Source organism: Macaca nemestrina, chromosome 12, assembly GCF_043159975.1.
Source record: "Macaca nemestrina isolate mMacNem1 chromosome 12, mMacNem.hap1, whole genome shotgun sequence".
In the NCBI taxonomy this organism is placed as follows: domain Eukaryota; kingdom Metazoa; phylum Chordata; class Mammalia; order Primates; family Cercopithecidae; genus Macaca; species Macaca nemestrina.
In genome coordinates, this window is record NC_092136.1 from 18164916 (window position 1) to 18182429 (window position 17514).

A 17514-nucleotide genomic window follows, 5' to 3' on the forward strand; every position below is an offset into this window, starting at 1 on the left:
AAAGGGTGTGAAGGTGGATTTTTCCCCCCATTCTGTTCCTGGAGGTTTGTAGACCTCCTAAAACTTATCCGTGATCTCTAGCCTGGAAGGATTCGCAGTGACAGAGAAACCAGGTCAGATGTTTATAGGAATGGGAAACAGGTTGAATAAAAAGGATCCTGTACAAGAATACCAGTTTTCCATAAGCAATATTAATTGGGTTTAGTTGGAGCAAAAGTTTTCAGCAAGCTGGTTAGATTTGCCAACATACAAAGTAAACTAATGCCATAAACTCAGGGACAGGCCCTCTTACTTTGTCATGGGGCAATCATTGAAGGAGAACGTACTCTGAACCTGGTATAGACTAATCCATTAGTCATTTGATCATCTGCAACAGTGAAAACCAATTTGGAGGGGAGGAAGTAAATAAAGTTGGATAGATGTGTAGCTGTAGTGATTATTAGTCATGTAGTCCATTGTGACCAGTAAAGGGTAACTCCAAGAAATACTAGGAAATGTTTAGATTTGATATTTAAAATAGTTGTGTGAAGTAGAAATTGGGTATCCAGATGGAAACAATCTGCAGAGTGAGATGTGTGGACCTAACTAAGGAGAACTTGGAGAGGGTAACTGGAAATGGCAGTCATTCATTCGCAGACAAAAATCACAGTTGACTGCATAGTTGCTCAAGTTTAGCTTATTGTCCCCAAGCTTAGTACTTCTGTCCTCTGCTGTGCTGAATTCTACTGCCCAGGGACTTGAGGTCTGCTCAGTACTCAGTGAACATACTATCTAGGCCAGTGCTTTAACTGTGTGTTTTTTGTTTTTTGTTTTTTGTTTTTTTTGTCCTGTGCTGTCATAAGCCTCATGTTTCTGTTGTGTTGGCTTGGGTTCTTGTCTTTGACTTTCTTCTCTCTGGGGGCCTCTGCACTCTCGCTTTGCTGTGCTGTAGAGTTATCCCAGATGCAGAACCAGCCCTCACTCTCACTCTTGTTCTGTTTTTTGGTGTAATGTCTAGCTTTATTTGCAGCTCCTTCAGCAGACTGCCTCCTCTGGGAACCTCAACACCCTGAGCAGCCTCCACCCAATGGGAGGTAAGTGTTTCACTGCTGCAGAGGAGCAGCAGCACCCAGGCCAGCAGACCCAGCTAACAACAGTCTTGGGAGTTTGGCATCGTTTCTGTGAAAACTTTTTTTTGCTTATTATGTAAACCTGACCTAAGATGAACATCCCAGGACTCAGTTGCCTTGTCTCTATACAGTGGCTCTATTGCTAGTTGATGCCACATTGCTCTCACGTTATCTGGTGCCTCCTAACCTTTTAGGTCACTGTTGGAGAAGAATATGGAAAAGGACTGTTTAGCTCCTATAGACTGAGTCCATTCTGATAAGGGGAAAGAACTGCAAGAACTCTTTATTTCCATTTCAAAGTGACTTTTCCAGTGACTGCAGAAAAGTCAAAGATGGCTTCCATGCAAATGGCCTACCTTGAAGCTTCTAGAACCCAGGCAGTTAGTTTACCTGTGTATCTTATACTTGTTGTTTCTTAGGTGAATTCCTATTTTGTTGTTGCTATTAACGTACACAGAAAACTTAAATGGAGTGCCTCAACAAACCTGAGCCAGGGGCCACCAGGAGTCGGTGGGGGGTAGGGCATGGGGCAACTTCAAAGCTGCCTGTGCCTACACCCTCTGCATTGGATTTAGGCTAGGTCAAATGTGCATTTGAGAAAGGTGTAGTTTTCAGTGAACTGCATTTTGTTGTTTGGAAATTTTTGATAGTAATTCACTTTGTCTTAGGAAATTATAGTTGGCTATATTTTTGGAAAGTTGCTAGATTGTAATCTATATTGTATTTTAATTCTCATTTACTCTTTCCACTCCCCCCACCTCTCACCCCATCCATCTTTTCGTTGTCTAGTAAATGGTTTGCAGCATCGACAGCACAGTTTAGATTTCTTCCTCCCCTTTCAACTGTGTTGCCTAGGCTCTACTTGGAAGTCTTTCACTCAGTGATTGTTCCTCTCTCCTCTTTCTGGTGATGAATCTGCTGTTCAAGCGGTGGTGTCTTTATTCTTTGTGTCATTGCTGCTCTCCTGTGTTCTCCCTTGTTTCTTCCTGGGCCTTTTGCATCTGCCACGTTTTCTGCGTGTTCCCCTCTGTTACAGAGAGCGAATCCCCTGTAAAGTGTGAGTGAGGGGCCTGGATGCAGTCCCATTCTGTGCTGTAGGCTGTGGCATTGTTCTCCTGTGCTCCTGGCCCCATGGTAGGCAGTTTTTCTTGGTTTCCTAATTGCCCACACCTTTATTAATGTACATTTGGTGTGGTGTGCTATTGGATTAGCCATCTCTTCTCTGAGGAAATGATTTCAAGTTTCTTAATGAGTGATATCTGAATATTTTTTGGAGCCCTGTAATGTTGTTTGTAAGGCTTATCTAGAACAGTTCCTCTTTGTCAGGAACCTGCCCTCTGCCAGTGTGTGCTTGTCATTGCTGGAATGGATATGAAGCACCCTTATCTGCTGGCTAATCTCTTGCTTTGGATGTTGCAGGGTTGAATGCAATGCAGTTACAGAATTTGGCTGCACTAGCTGCTGCAGCTAGTGCAGCTCAGAACACACCAAGTGGTACCAATGCTCTCACTACATCCAGCAGTCCCCTCAGCGTGCTCACTAGTTCAGGTAAGTGTGAGGATGACCCACTGTGCCGTTATGTGCCTTGGACAGATCCTTTGTTTTTAAAGGCAGAGTCTAGGAAGGGAAAATAGTTAACACCTGTTTCCAGAGAGGTCAGATTATGAGCAACAAATTTTCAAATGTCATCTTCTGAACTTAAGAGAAATCTTCCTGATTTTTAATATGCTGTGGCCATTGTCTCTGTCCTGGAAGGACAGTTATTAGAATTAGTAACTGAAAACCCCTTTGCAAATAGCATACTTGGATAGTGACACTCTTTCTTATATTTGGCTCTTGTTGACAAGAGAATGCAAGTGATGGGTTGAATTTTAACTCCTGGATTTCTAATAGCAGGGTCCTCACCTAGCTCTAGCAGCAGTAATTCTGTCAACCCCATAGCCTCACTTGGAGCCTTGCAGACATTAGCTGGAGCAACGGCTGGCCTCAATGTTGGCTCTTTGGCAGGTAAGGGGCAGCCCCTGGCTGTCATCAGACCATTCTTTGTGCAGGTAGCACATCTTAACCCTGGTAGGGGCACCACTGGAATGATTGCAGTGGCCCAGTGAAGTTAAAAATAATCATGGGGGCCAGGCGTGGTGGCTCACGCCTCTAATCCTTGCACTTTGGGAGGCCAAGGTGGGCGGATCACGAGGTCAGGAGATCGAGACCATTCTGGCTAACATGGTGAAACCCCGTCTCCACTAAAGATACAAAAAAATTAGCCGGGTGTGGTGGCAGGCGCCTGTAGTCCCAGCGGGAGGCTGAGGCAGGAGAATGGCGTGAACCTGGGAGGCAGAGATTGCAATGAGCCAAGATTGCGACACTGCACTCCAGCCTGGGTGACAGAGGGAGACTCTGTCTCAAAAAAAAAAGGGGGGGGGGGGTGGATTTTTTATTCAGACCTGAGTTAAATCCCGCCTCTGTCCCTTAGCTAGCTATAACTTTGGACCACCTTTCTAAGGACATTTTCTCATCTTTGAAGTGGGAATAATAGAATACTTTGAAGGGTTGTTAAAAATTAAATGAGGCCAGGTGTAGTGGCTCATACCTATAGACCCAGCAGTTTGGGAGGCCAGAGCAGGAGAATCACCCTAGGTCACGAGTTCCAGACCAGCCTGAGCAACATAGTGAGAACTCCATCTCTACAAAAATTATCTGGGTGTAGTGGTGCATCCCTGTAGTCCCAGCTACTTGGGAGGCTGAGGCCAGGAGGATTGCTTGAGGCTTCAGTGAGCTATGATTGTACCACTGAACTCCAACACAAAGTGAGACTCTGTCTCCAAAAATAATAATAATAATAATAATAATTGGAACATAAAGTGCTGCTGAGCACATTGCATAGTACAGTGGCTGACACATAGAATGTACTCAGTACCTGTTAGTTGCTCTTTTAATGGTAGGGTTCATCCTCATCTTGTCAGAAATCACATGTACCCCTTTGAGTTCGCAGTCCTGGGACTCTTCTTTTATGGCATTCTAGCTCATTATGAGAAAGTGGCAGAATAGCCAGATAGAATATGGAGCCTGTCATTCCACAGATTGGATGAAGGTAATGGGGAGCACCACACCCACGTATGGCATTTCTTAATGTCCCCATTAGCAAGGCCTGGCGAATGTCCTGAAATCTAGCCAGTCAGATAGTTTCTTCTCAGGGAGAAACTAAGAGGGACATAAAGGGAAGAACTTTGGAGTTTTCCCTCTTCTAGATGGCCCTGAGTAGACTTGTCTTTGGCATCAGTTTAGTCTTTCCAGTATATTAATACTTCTCTTCCTCCAACCAAGGAATGGCTGCTTTAAATGGTGGCCTGGGCAGCAGTGGCCTTTCCAATGGCACCGGGAGCACCATGGAGGCCCTCACTCAGGCCTACTCGGGTATCCAGCAATATGCTGCTGCTGCACTCCCCACTCTGTACAACCAGAATCTTCTGACACAGCAGAGTATTGGTGCTGCTGGAAGCCAGAAGGAAGGTGAGTGCAAAGGGAGATCGGGGTCAGGTATGGGGGTATTCCTCCTTCTATACCAGAACTGAAAGGCAGAGCAAAGGCTGAGGGAACCAGTTAGGTCTTCAGACCATTGTTTTTCTTTGATAGTGTCAAATGTAGACTGAGAAACCCTGTGAAATGTGATCTGCTTTTGAAAAGTTTTCTGGATGTGTCTCAGATCAGAACCTCTGTGTGCCCTCTTGGAATGGGGCTCCAGTTTTTAGACGAAGCAACAGACACTGACCTTATCGCGTCTGACACATTTGACAAGAATCTGTTTCTGTTAGGAGGTCTTCTCTACACATTACAAATCTATCAGAGGGTCTTCTGTCTGGATGTCTTCTGTCTCAGTGTCCCTTTTAGCTATGTCATTTGGCATTTTCCTCACTTTCTGATCGATGTTTGTCCTGATTGAAGACAAACCGAGGGGTGATGGGACAGTTTGGCCCATGAGTTGATGGAGTGGGAAGTATGTCATTTGACACAAATGGTATTCAATTTAGGAGAAAAAAAAAATTAGGAGAAACCGTCTAGCCAGAAAGAGGCCTGAAGGTGACTTACATGAATAGAAAGTCCTGTTGACACCTCTGTGCTCAGATTTGACTGGGTTTTTATAACCAGGAGCTGGTATAAGCACTAATGTAGGAAAAAGATGAGTGTCCTCTTATCACAGCAGAAAGAAGTCCTGGTTCATCTCTCCTCACTTGCTCTGAATCACATATCCCCTAGGGATGTGGTAGTAGGAGAACGTAGCGTGAACCAATATTTTTGTGAAGATAGACAATAAATAAATGAGGGCATGAGGTGTTTCAGATGATCCTCTGGAGAATGATAAGCAGGGAAGAGAGATAGGGAGTGTCAGAGGCACTGCATTTTATGCAGAATGCTCAGAGAATGTCTGTCTAAGTTGACATTTAAGCAGAGAACTGAAGGAAGTAGGAAGCAAGCCATGCCTGAATCTAGAGAAAGAAGAGTAACAGGGGCATAGGAAAAGCAAGTACAGAGGCCCTCAGGCAGCAAAGTTCCCTGATATGTTTGACAAAAACAAGGAGGCCAGGGTGGCTGGAGAATGGCTGGGCTGCAATTGTAATAAAACTTTTTGGTTAGAAAATCATTGAGTAGGCTGGATGCAGTGGCTCATGCCTGTAATCCCAGCACTTTGAGAGGCCAAGGCGGGCGGATCATGAGATCAGGAGTTCCAAACCAGCCTGACCAACATGATGAAACCCGATCACTACTAAAAATACAAAAATTAGCTGGGCGTGGTGGCGCCTGTCTGTAATCCCAGCTACTCAGGAGGCTGAGGCAGGAGAATCACTTGAACCCGGGAGGCGGAGGTTGCAGTGAGCCGAGATCATGCCACTGCACTCCAACCTGGGTGACAGAGCGAGACTTCATCTCGGAAAAAAAAAGAAAAGAAAGAAAGAAAATCATTGAGTAGGCCGGGCGCGGTGGCTCACACCTGTAATCCCAGCACTTTGGGAGGCCGAGGCGGGCGGATCACAAGGTCAGGAGATCGAGACCATCCTGGCTAACACGGTGAAACCCCGTCTCTACTAAAAATGCAAAAAATTAGCCGGGCGTGGCGGCAGGCGCCTGTAGTCCCAGCTACTCGGGAGGCTGAGGCAGGAGAATGGCGTGAACCCGGGAGGCGGAGCTTGCAGTGAGCCGAGATCGCGCCACTGCACTCCAGCCTGGGCGACTAAGCGAGACTCTGTCTCAAAAAAAAAAAAAAAAAAAGAAAATCATTGAGTATAAGTAATCAGATGAAGAATGTGTATTCTGCTTTTAAGCTCAGTGTTAATCATGGGTGCATTTTTAAAACTAATTTCTTGGCCGGGCGTGGTGGCTCACGCCTGTAATCCCAGCACTTTGGGAGGCCGAGGTGGGCGGATCACAAGGTCAGGAGATCGAGACCATGGTGAAACCCCGTCTCTACTAAAAATAGAAAAAATTAGCCGGGCGCAGGGGCGGGCGCCTGTAGTCCCAGCTACTCGGGAGGCTGAGGCAGGAGAATGGCGTGAACCCGTGAGGCGGAGCTTGCAGTGAGCCGAGATTGCGCCACTGCACTCCAGCCTGGGCGACAGAGCGAGACTCCGTCTCAAAAAAAAAAAAAAAAAAAAAAAATTTCTTTTTATTGTCCAATTTACATATGATGAAACTCACTGATTTTGGCATAGAGCTATATGAGTATTGACAAACAGACCCAGTCCTGCAACCATCACCACAGATTAAGAACATTTCCAGCCAGGCGCAGTGGCTCAAGCCTGTAATCCCAGCACTTTGGGAGGCCGAGACGGGTGGATCACAAGGTCAGGAGATCGAGACCATCCTGGCTAACCCGGTGAAACCCCGTCTCTACTAAAAAATACAAAAAAAACTAGCCGGGCGAGGTGGCGGGCGCCTGTAGTCCCAGCTACTCGGGAGGCTGAGGCAGGAGAATGGCGTGAACCCGGGAGGCGGAGCTTGCAGTGAGCTGAGATCCGGCCACTGCACTCCAGCCTGGGTGACAGAGCGAGACCCCGTCTCAAAAAAAAAAAAAAGAACATTTCCATCACCCCTAGAAATTCCCTTGTGCCCCTTTGTACTCATTCCCTGCTTCTACATCTTGCGTCTGGCAACTACCCATCTGTTTGCTGTACCTGTGGTTTCTAGGCATTATTTGGAAACCTGTTTTGTTTTTAACCCCTTTTCACCCCCTCTTCTGTGTTCCTCTCTGAGCCTGCAGTCTCTGTTCTCCTGCTCCACACACAAGTCGGCCTGCTTTATTATCCCAGCACTTCTCCTCCAGGTAGAATTCTCACATCCTCAGTGAGATGGAGCTTGGCTGAATGTGAGGGAAGGAATCTGTTTTAATGTTTGCCCTTTGGTTTCTTGCTTTGTATTTAGAGAATCTGTTTAGTTCCCCAGATGAATCTCTACTTTTGGGGATTGTGATGGTTTTAACATAGGTGGAAATGAGGAAGACCACTGGTGACGAGCATGTTTGACACTGATACCTTTCCAATTCCTGGGTATTTTGAAGGTCCAGAGGGAGCCAACCTGTTCATCTACCACCTGCCCCAGGAGTTTGGCGATCAGGACCTGTTACAGATGTTTATGCCCTTTGGGAATGTCGTGTCTGCCAAGGTTTTCATAGACAAGCAGACAAACCTGAGCAAATGTTTTGGTATGTTGGCTTCTCTCTGGTGTCAGGGTGGGATTAGTATTTTACCACTGAGAAAGAAGGAGCTCACTGTAGAAAGAGCTGGATATGAGTTTGGGCTGTTGTTTTAACTTGGCCATGGGCAGGTCATATAACCTCTTTTTGAGCCCCAGTTTCTCATTGCTGTAATGTAGGTAAGGATTTCTACCCACACTGTTGCTCCAGAGAGAAAAAATAATATATGGAAAATGGTTTGCAAAAAAACCTTAAAACAGTCCAGGTTTGTGCCTATGAGTCCCAGTACTTTGGGAGGCCAAGGCAGGAGGATCACTTGAGCCTAGGAGTTTGAGACCAGCCTGAGCAACAGAGTGAGACCTCATGGCTACAAAAAATTAGCCAGACATGGTGGCCTGTACCTGTGTTCCCAGCTACTCGAGGCTGAGGTGAGAGGATCACCTGAGCCCAGGAGGCCAAGGTTGCAGTGAACCATGATCACACCACTGTACTCCAACCTGGGTGACAGAGCAAGACCCTGTCTCAAGAAAAAGAAAAAAACCTTAAAATTACCATGTAGATGTTAAGTGATACTATTAAGAACCTAATTTATTTCATATGATATAATGTCCAGATTTCTTGTCCCTGCTGAGTAAAATTGGGATTTTAGATGAAGCACATAAGGTATCTTGCATAAGGAGGACTGAGAATCTCCTTGCCTCATTATGTCCCTCACCTAGGTTTCTGCTTGGACACACAGGTTTTGTAAGTTACGACAATCCTGTCTCGGCCCAAGCTGCCATCCAGTCCATGAACGGCTTTCAGATTGGCATGAAGCGGCTTAAAGTACAGCTCAAACGTTCGAAGAATGACAGCAAGCCCTACTGAGCGTGCTCCCCTCTGAGACTGGAGTGAGAGGGTCTTCTGGTAAGTGGGGGAGGAGCACCCTTAATGATTCGAAGCCCTGAGGCTGTGTGTTGACAGCCCTGGACCCTGATCCCTGCCACTCTCGCAGGCACAGCTTGCCCTGAAGACTCGGCTACTGCCTTCTGTGGGAGTTTCGCTTCGTACAGAGGACAAGTTTGTGCTTTGGTTTCCAGTGTTTTACTTTGGAGTTTAGGTGCCATATCCTGAGTTGTTTTTTTTTTTTTTTTTCCTTTATTTAAAGTTTGCTGTGTTTGTAACCAGTGTGTGTTGAGAAGGACCAACACCAAACCACCCTGGGGAAGGGGGACAGGGAAACATTTAACACAGACGATGATCGGGATTTGCCCCAAACCACCCCAAAAGAGAGGACTGAGTAGAACAAAAAAGTGACCCCCAGAACCTCCCTTAGTGTGAGGGTGGGTAGAATGAGAACTGACACCTGGGAGCTGTGGGGAGCAGAGCGACTTTGGGGGAGAGTGGAGTGACACCTAATGCCCTGGCAGCTGGAGACTCAAACTTCTGCACAACTGCCTTCTGGGAAATAGTTTTTGACACATATTTTTCAGATTCTTGTCCGGAATTTCTGCCGCTCTTTTCAAGAAAGAGTGTTAACAATTCTCTGGAAATAGAGCACCTGTTAGCCTGACATATGCAAAAAGCAGGGCGGCATCACCCATTACCACCTCCCCCAGCCAGCGGTCAGTATTGGATTGGCCCTGCCTGGCTGGTGGCAGTTTGGGAGAAGCAGCCAAAGAGGTTAGTTTATTTCAACACCAAATTAGACCATGGCCCATTTCCAACAGGTCTCTTTAAAGAAGGCCTCTATGGAATACATTGCCTGGTTTCCTTCCTTGCAGTTCACCACAGCAAGAAACGTCACCTCCATCCCAAGTCACAATTTTCTCATGAAGGCAAATCCAAGAAGGGCTTGCAGTTCTTGCTGAAGGGGTACCACTTGTGGGCAGAGTGATCAATGCCATCTAGTCGGGGGAGGAGGAGCTTGTTTCTTGGTGTACTTGAATCAGAAGGTCCCTGCAAGCCAGTATGCTTCATTTGCCAGTGGCCAGAAATCCTCCCTTGCCTCCTTGATTGAGGTGTCCCAGATGTAGTATTCCCACAGGGGTCTGGCAGACCCCTCCTGTAACCACTCCAGTCACATTTTCTGCTTTTGAGGCAGAGGTGACATTAGGACGTTTACAGCCTCCACATGAATTGAGTGTTCATTTACCTCAGTATTACCGTGTTCATTTTTGTCCTCGTGCTACAGTTAGCTCCCTGCTGCCTCCTGCAGGTCTTACTTCAGCTCTTGCCTGTGACCCACACAGCTTCTGGGCTCTGCCTCTGCTCTAAGAAGTGCTGTGGGGGCAGAGAACCAGGAAGGACATGCTGTTGGGAATGTACACCTGGGCAGAGGTGGCCCTGTTAAGATATGACTATAGCCACGGCCAGGGACTGGATCCCTGGGTCTCTGGAATCTGAAACCTCACAAATGCCAGTCTTGACCCCTAGCAGCAGAGATAAGAATAAAGGGGTTGGTTTGCTATTAAGTCAGATGGGGGCTCTCTCCTTGTCATGCTGTCCCTGTGGGTAACAGACAGGGATTGACCATCTTACTGTTGTACAGGTAGCTGGTGGTGTTGGATTATCCCATTGAAGCTGGGACAGCTGTTCCAAGTTATCATAGTGATAACTTGGGTCTGTTGTCCTCTAAGGAACGTGAAACATACACTTCTTAAGCTGAACCACGTAAACTTGAAATTCTGCGCACTGGGAGAAATGTGTCCTGTGTTTCAAAGGATAAAACTGTTCTAAAGGCTTCCAGGGTCATGATGGGATTTTTTTAATAAATGCAAAAAATAAAAATAAAAAAGAAAAAAGAAAACAAAAAAAAGAAAAAAATGCTAGGTTGGGGAGGCGCTGTTCTGAATCCCAACCGGCTGGAACCAAGAATGTCGTTTCTATTTTTATAGAAGTTTTATACAGCTCCGGGGTGGAGAATATTTATTACCTAAATTATATCTCTGGAAAAGGCCAGGATTTTGTAGAATCCAGAATGTGATTGTTATACACACAGGGTGCTGTGTATGATTGAAACTACTGACTTTCTGTGGCCCGTTTGCAGCCCAGCTAACCTGCCCAAGGGGAAGGTGTTAATGCTGTGAATTGGCAGAGGAGAGAGCTGTGCTCCACAGGGTGCTGCCGGTGCTGTGCTCCCTAGCCTTCTGTTCTGTCTTCCTCCTTAGCCAAAACGTCACTCCCTTCCCACATCCCCCTCTTCTCTCTGCCTTCCCCCATCTCACCATTATTTGTCCATGGATTTGTATTGGGCTCTGGGACCTTATGAAACCCCTTTCCTAATGACATAAGAGGCCAAGGTGCAATCCACCCACCTTTGATACCAGACCCTGAGGGCTTCATACCTGCTGATGGGTTCTCTTAAAAGGAATGCTTGCCCCAGCAGGGTCCTGGGCTGCTTGAGCAGCCAGCTGGTGAGACCATGCATTTCTCTGTTCTCTCCTCCCCCTGCCGAGTGAGTTAGCACAGCAGTAGCACTGCCCTTGAGCACAGTTCTTTCCCCAGGCCAAAGATGGTTTTGTGAAGAAGCTGCTCCCCTACAAGTCTCATGTGTGAAAGGGCTCAGCTCAGAGTGGAGACTCGCTGTCAAGTCTTAAGCAATCCTTTTCTGTTGTGTGAAGGTTTCACTTACAAAGTGTTTTTTGTTGTAGTTTTGTTTCTTACTCGGGTTACATCATGAAATTGATTTGCCTTGAATGCAGCCAGACCACTGTCTCCTGGGTTCCACTTGAGTGGCCAGGGCCTGGGTGGAAGCTAAGAGCTTGGATTTCTGGGAACAAAGGGCCATCCCCATAAGATAAGAGCAGAAATTCTGGTCCTCTTCCCTGAAAAATTTTCCCCACCCCAGCCAGCATCTTCTGCTTCCCCTTGGGTTGTGACCAGAGAGTGGGGAGAAAGGCTGAGGCTCTGCTCCCCTGGAGACCTTCTCTTAGGAGTTGGGCGCTTCATGGAAAATCCAAGCCTTAGGTTCCCTTCTGTCTCTGGCAATTAGATGTGTTCTTGGTGTCCTCCATGTCCTTTTTGACTTTTCCCTGTGTCCATTGTTAGCATGTGCAAAAGTTCCCTGTCATTACCCAATCCCTGCCCGCCCACCTCATTTCAGGGCTGTACACACAGTGAGTGTCCTGTTCTCTCTCTCTTTGTTTGGATGTATTGCTCTGTGTAACTCAGTGGGTCTCCCTCTTTCTGGTTTGTTTTTTTTTCTAGATTCCTGCCGTTTGTTCATCGTTGTGCCTAAAGCATGTCGATGTGGCGTCAAGTACATCGTCCAAATCCCTGTCTCTTCAGCTTCTCTGATGCTTGAACTCTCACCTTTGACCTTGTGTTGACCTTTGATGCTGACGTGTATTTTTATTATGTTTGTTTCTTTCTTCGTTTTTTTTTTTTCTTTTTCTTTTTTTCTTTCCTTTTTTTTTTTTCCCTTTTGTGCTGCCAAATTGGTTTTGCTAGAACGACTGCTGAAGGGGAAATATTTAAACTTGCATTTGAATATAAAAAAAATCTATTTTTCTAGAACTTCATAAGATAACCACTTGATTTTGTGATTCCAATTCTTTGTAATTGTCTTCAGAGCAGCCCTACTAGCACATACCGCGTGGTGTTTGTATTTCTGTGAACACACAGCCAGTCCGTTTCTAGGCTTTGTTTCTCTGTGTGCTTAGTTTTAAAGACAACTTTGAAGTAAACAATGAAATAAAAGATGTCACTAAAACCTTTGAGGCTCCTGAGCACATTTTGCTGATACAGTCTGTGGGGCTTGAGGAGACCGCATGTATTGTTCTTTCTTTTGTTTTTCTTCTGAGTTCTCAACTGCAGAGAGCACCTGAACCCCCTTTCCTTTTTGACCGCAGGCTGCAGTTTGGGCCCCAGCCAGCCCTTTTTCTTTTTCTTTTGTGGTTCTTCCCTGGAGCGACTCTGTGGGGAGTCCTGGATCCCGCCTGCCCCTTCCCCTCAGCCCCATGCTTGTTCCTAAAGTCTCCACAGCAAAATGTGATGCTTTGATTTTTTGTTGTTGTTTTTGTTTTTGTATTGTTTTTGTGTTTTTGTTTTGAATTTTTTCCTTTCCTACTAAGATTATGCCCAGAAAAAAGTTTTGCATGTTTCCTGCTGTTTCTTCACACCTTCGTATATATCACCTTCACCTCTCTGTTTTCTATAGTTTGTGCAAAAACTGATTTAAAAGGGTTTCAAAGAAGCTGTTTTAAATTGTTGTAGGGTTGATTATTTTTTTCAAGATTGTATTGTTTTATTTTGAAGTGGCAACTTTCTCCTCTATTGCCCTTAGAGTGTTTGCCTGTGCACTTAGACTGTCACTTCGTGTGGCCTCCAGGTCTCAGCAGGGCGTCCAGGAGGCTGGCTGCTCTGCTCAGAGAGGGTGGGAAGGGGGCCTGGAGAGACACAAGAAGCAGAGGTAGAGCCTAGAAGGTGGCAGCAGGTGGGCAAGAGGCTTACTTAGCGCATTAGGGGCAGTGAGCACCTGGAAGAAGGAGGGCGCTCCCAACCACCCCGTAGTAGGAGGCCATCTGCGCACCAAGCGGCAATTCACCTGCTGGCGCTTTTCCTAGGTGACAAGCACAATACTACAGTCTTCACACTGTTTACAGCCCTGGGCACCAGCCACCCCGCACTGGCTCTTCACCACAGCTCTGCTCTTGCTTAGCTGGTGGGGTGGGGGGAAAGGGCAGGGATTTGTTTTTTAAATTGGGTGAAGAGCCAAACAGCTACTGTCCCTGGGTGCCGAGCAAGCCAGTTTTTTTGGTTCTCTGAGGGAAACTGACCCTCTTCTCTTGTGGCACCATCCAGCCTCAGGGTCTTGGAGACTTGAGTAAGAATGTGAGTGGAGGGGGAGAGGCGAGGAGAGGAGAGGTCACAGGGTGGATCTGTGGAGGGAAGAGGTTGCAGGGGGAGGAGCTGATGATAGATCCCACCCAGACCTAAGCTGCTGGTGGGTGGGCGAGCTGGGAAGTAGGACTGTCCAGGGAAGGGTGGAGAGATGTAGCTAGCGGCTGGGGATGGGGAGGTGGAAGCGCTGCTGAGCATCCTCCACACCAACGTTGATGAAGGAAGGGATCCCAGCAGGGTTTCTGCTCTGGGGCTGGCGGGTTGCCCGGTATTATGCCCAAGGCCACTCTGCCTGGGGGAAAGGGCAGCCAGGCAGAGGCCCAGTGTCTGGTAGGCTGCTGAATTTCCTGGAAGGGGTGATTGGATGGAAAGAGGCCAGAAACCCCAGCCTGAGAGACTGCTGTGCGCCCCACAGTCTGACTGCACAGAGCCGCCTCTGTTGGCAGGAGGCACTGAGGCTCCCCTTCCTGTGTATTGAGAAGCCGTGTTTGCCAATATATTTTGCTTTCAATTCCAAGAGGAGCTCTGGGAAAACCTGTGGATAAAACCAAATGCCAAATGTTGGACGTTGTTTCCTTTTCCTTTTCTCTCTCTGATTGTTTTAATTGTTCTGTGGTGGTTTTAATGGATTTGAGACCCTGGAGCGGCAGCTGCCTTTCTGATTTCCAGCTGCTTTTTGTGAATAATTTAAAAAGAAAAAAAAAAAAAAGAAACTTTACATTTTGGAGACAAACCTGTGTGAGTTTTTTATTGGTACAAACGTTGTATTTAACACTAGGGGTTTTGTACAGTTTTTTGCCTTTTCTACTAGAAAACAATGTAAAGTGATTTCACAATGTGAAGAGAAAAAAAAATTGCCACTATGACCAAACGCACAGTCTGTTCTGCAGCAACAACGGGATTCAATCAACTCAGTCGTGATTCAGCCGTAGAAATGCTTTTCCTTTATCTTGTTTGAGCTTTTCTTTTCTTTCCTGTTTTGATTTGCAAAAGAAAATGTCTTTTTTGTGTGAACTTGTGTTGTACTCTGTAGAAAATTATGGATTTTACTTTAATGGTTTAAAAAAAGGCAAGAAGAGCTCTCGTCGCTTTTCTTACCTAATCACAGAGTTTGTGTAGTGAATTTAAAAAGAAAAAAAAATTGTTACAAGTTTGGGTCAAGGGAGTATGTGTTTCAAAGGAATCTCCTTCCTTTTTTTTGTGTGTTTTTCCTTTTGTCCCAATGGGGAACCTAAATCTGTTTTAATTGCACAGACACACGGACAAAAAGTCATTTTGTATCTGCCAAGTGTGGTACCTTCCTTTGTTTATTTGCTATTAAACTGTTTGAGAAGAACTGATGTCTTCAGAGTTACTGATGGTTGGGGAGGGCGGTGTGTCCTTGGTGCGGGTGGGCTTGCCGTGTTCCTGAAGAGGGGGTGTGGGTTCCTCTTCAAAACGTAAGGCTTCATTTTGATGTACCTGAAGGTGTATAACTGAACCCACCAAAAACTCCTGAAGGAAAACATAATTTCTCCCCAGAAAACTGCCTTCCCCATCTTTTTGTATTCTCCAGGATTTCTTTTTTTTTTTTTGGAGACGGAGTCTAGCTCTGTCGCCCAGGCTGGAGTGCAGTGGCCAGATCTCAGCTCACTGCAAGCTCCGCCTCCCGGGTTTACGCCATTCTCCTGGCTCAGCCTCCCGAGTAGCTGGGACTACAGGCGCCTGCCACCTCGCCCGGCTAGTTTTTTGTATTTTTTAGTAGAGACAGGGTTTCACCGTGTTAACCAGGATGGTCTCGATCTGCTGACCTTGTGATCCGCCCGTCTCGGCCTCCCAAAGTGCTAGGATTACAGGCTTGAGCCACCGCGCCCGGCCATTCTCCAGGATTTCTACTTATATGGAAACACCTTAAAATTTTTTGCCAGGCCGGGCGCGGTGGCTCAAGCCTGTAATCCCAGCACTTTGGGAGGCCGAGACAGGTGGATCACGAGGTCAGGAGATCGAGACCATCCTGGCTAACATGGTGAAACCCCGTCTCTACTAAAAAATACAAAAAACTAGCCGGGCGATGTGGCGGACGCCTGTAGTCCCAGCTACTCGGGAGGCTGAGGCAGGAGAATGGCGTGAACCCGGGAGGCGAAGCTTGCAGTGAGCTGAGATCCGGCCACTGCACTCCAGCCTGGGCGACAGAGTGAGACTCCGTCTCCAAAAAAAAAAAATTTTGTCAAACCTAGTTTTCGAGCATCTCCTGTTCTCCTTGGCTGCCACACAACAAAGCTGGTCCAGACCTGCCAGTGCTCATCTCTTCCCTAGTGCTGCAGAGTCCCTGCTCCCTAGGACTCTGCTGGCCAGCAACGAATCCCAGAGCCCGGCAGTCTTCCTCCCTCCAGACCTTTAAAACTCTGGCCCAAAGTGGTTAAACTTCTACTTCCCTCACTCTGACCTCAGTACAAGGCCCCTGAATGGCATGCTTCTGTGGACTACTCAGTAGTGCTGGATGGCCCAGGCCTCAGCCTTCCCCTGCATGTTCCTCTATGTGGAGTGGGTCTTGGGTAGCATTTCTCAGTGGGGGTTCTATTGAGTACTAGCCCCTGATATGTTCTATGAAATAACAATTCTTAACACAAATAAGTTTGTGAATGTTTTCCCTGCAATAAAGAATGTTCTCTCTGAAATTAGGCAATAAAGAAGCCTCAGACTTGATTTAGCCAAGCGTCTCCCAGACTGGGGATCCCATTTGCTGTCCACTTGTTCTCAAAAACAAGTGGCAGCTTGGGGGTTTTAGAAGATTTTGTCTATCAAGTTCTGCATTTGGGTGTTCCTTTGTTCACGTCCCCATTTTTCATTAAAGTGTTTAAAAATTAAACATTAAAAGTGTTTAAAAATCAGAATTTATATGCAAATAATTATCCTAGCTAATGTTGATTGTTTACCACAATCAGGCGCTGCAGGATACACGTGATACCCACTACATGTTCCAGGCTTCACAGCATCCCTAGGAGGTAGTTAGTGTTCCCATCCTCATTTTACAGATGAGCAAACAGGTTAAAAGAAATTGGGTTGCCTGCTAGAAAGTGGTGTGCACTGGGAATCAAACCAGGTTGCCCAACTCCTGAGTCCTTTCTCCTAGCCACTACTGAATAGAAAGAATTCAAAAGCCAGTAAATGTGCTTTAGTTAACCTGTGTCTCATCACAGATGGTTGCTCTCTGTCCCCCAGGCCCCAGTGAGAGGAGCTTAGAGGACCTATGGCTTTTGTGGCTCCCTTGGAAGGTGACTCATTGCAGCTGTACCCTCTTTAAAGCAGCCTTTTGGTGTTTGAGAGGTTCGCTTGTAACTGGTTGGTCAGTGGGCTACTGCAGGGTGCTGCTGCCTGTGGGGGAGGGGGCGACTTCTAAATGGCACTCCTCTCCATACTCTCACGTCACTGGATCTGAGACCAGCTCAACCATTGTTTACCCAGTGTCAGTTTGTTTTTATTGTGACAAAATCACATTTGCCATTTTAACCACTTTTAAGTATAATTTTTAAAAATTTTGTTTTACTTTGGAGTATAGATTCAAGTTGACCTGAATATATACTCCCTATAATTTTATAATTTACTACCATTAAACACATTCATCTATCCTGGCTAACATGGTGAAACCCCGTCTCTACTAAAAATACAAAACACTAGCCGGGCGTGGTGGCGGGCGCCTGTAGTCCCAGCTACTTGGGAGGCTGAGGCGGGAGAATGGCGTGAACCCAGGAGGCGGAGCTTGCAGTGAGCCGAGATCACGCCACTGCACTCCAGCCTGGGAGACACAGTGAGACTCCGTCTCAAAAAAAAAAAAAAAAAAAAAAAAAAAAAAAACCACATTCACAATGCTTGTGCAATCACCACCTGATTTTTTATTTTTGAGACAGGGTCTCACTC

The 17514-nt window shown here is 46.4% G+C and overlaps 1 protein-coding gene across 50 annotated transcripts in view; it reads left to right on the top strand.

The window, feature by feature from the left end:
- Nucleotides 1-14953, top strand: part of LOC105471691 (CUGBP Elav-like family member 1) — a 93979-nt gene extending 79026 nt beyond the window's left edge. For 9 of the 50 annotated variants that reach the window (XM_024789707.2, XM_071074641.1, XM_071074659.1 and 6 more), the window contains 6 exons: nucleotides 998-1073; nucleotides 2529-2657; nucleotides 3003-3116; nucleotides 4434-4619; nucleotides 7660-7803; nucleotides 8534-14953. In XM_024789707.2, the coding sequence (XP_024645475.1) occupies nucleotides 998-1073; nucleotides 2529-2657; nucleotides 3003-3116; nucleotides 4434-4619; nucleotides 7660-7803; nucleotides 8534-8661 (777 nt within the window). In that variant the 3' untranslated portion in view covers nucleotides 8662-14953. The remainder of the gene's footprint in view (nucleotides 1-997; nucleotides 1074-2528; nucleotides 2658-3002; nucleotides 3117-4433; nucleotides 4620-7659; nucleotides 7804-8533) is intronic. The other 41 variants (XM_071074647.1, XM_011724420.3, XM_071074648.1 and 38 more) reach the window with 11 other exon arrangements.
- Nucleotides 14954-17514: the final 2561 nt, after the last annotated feature.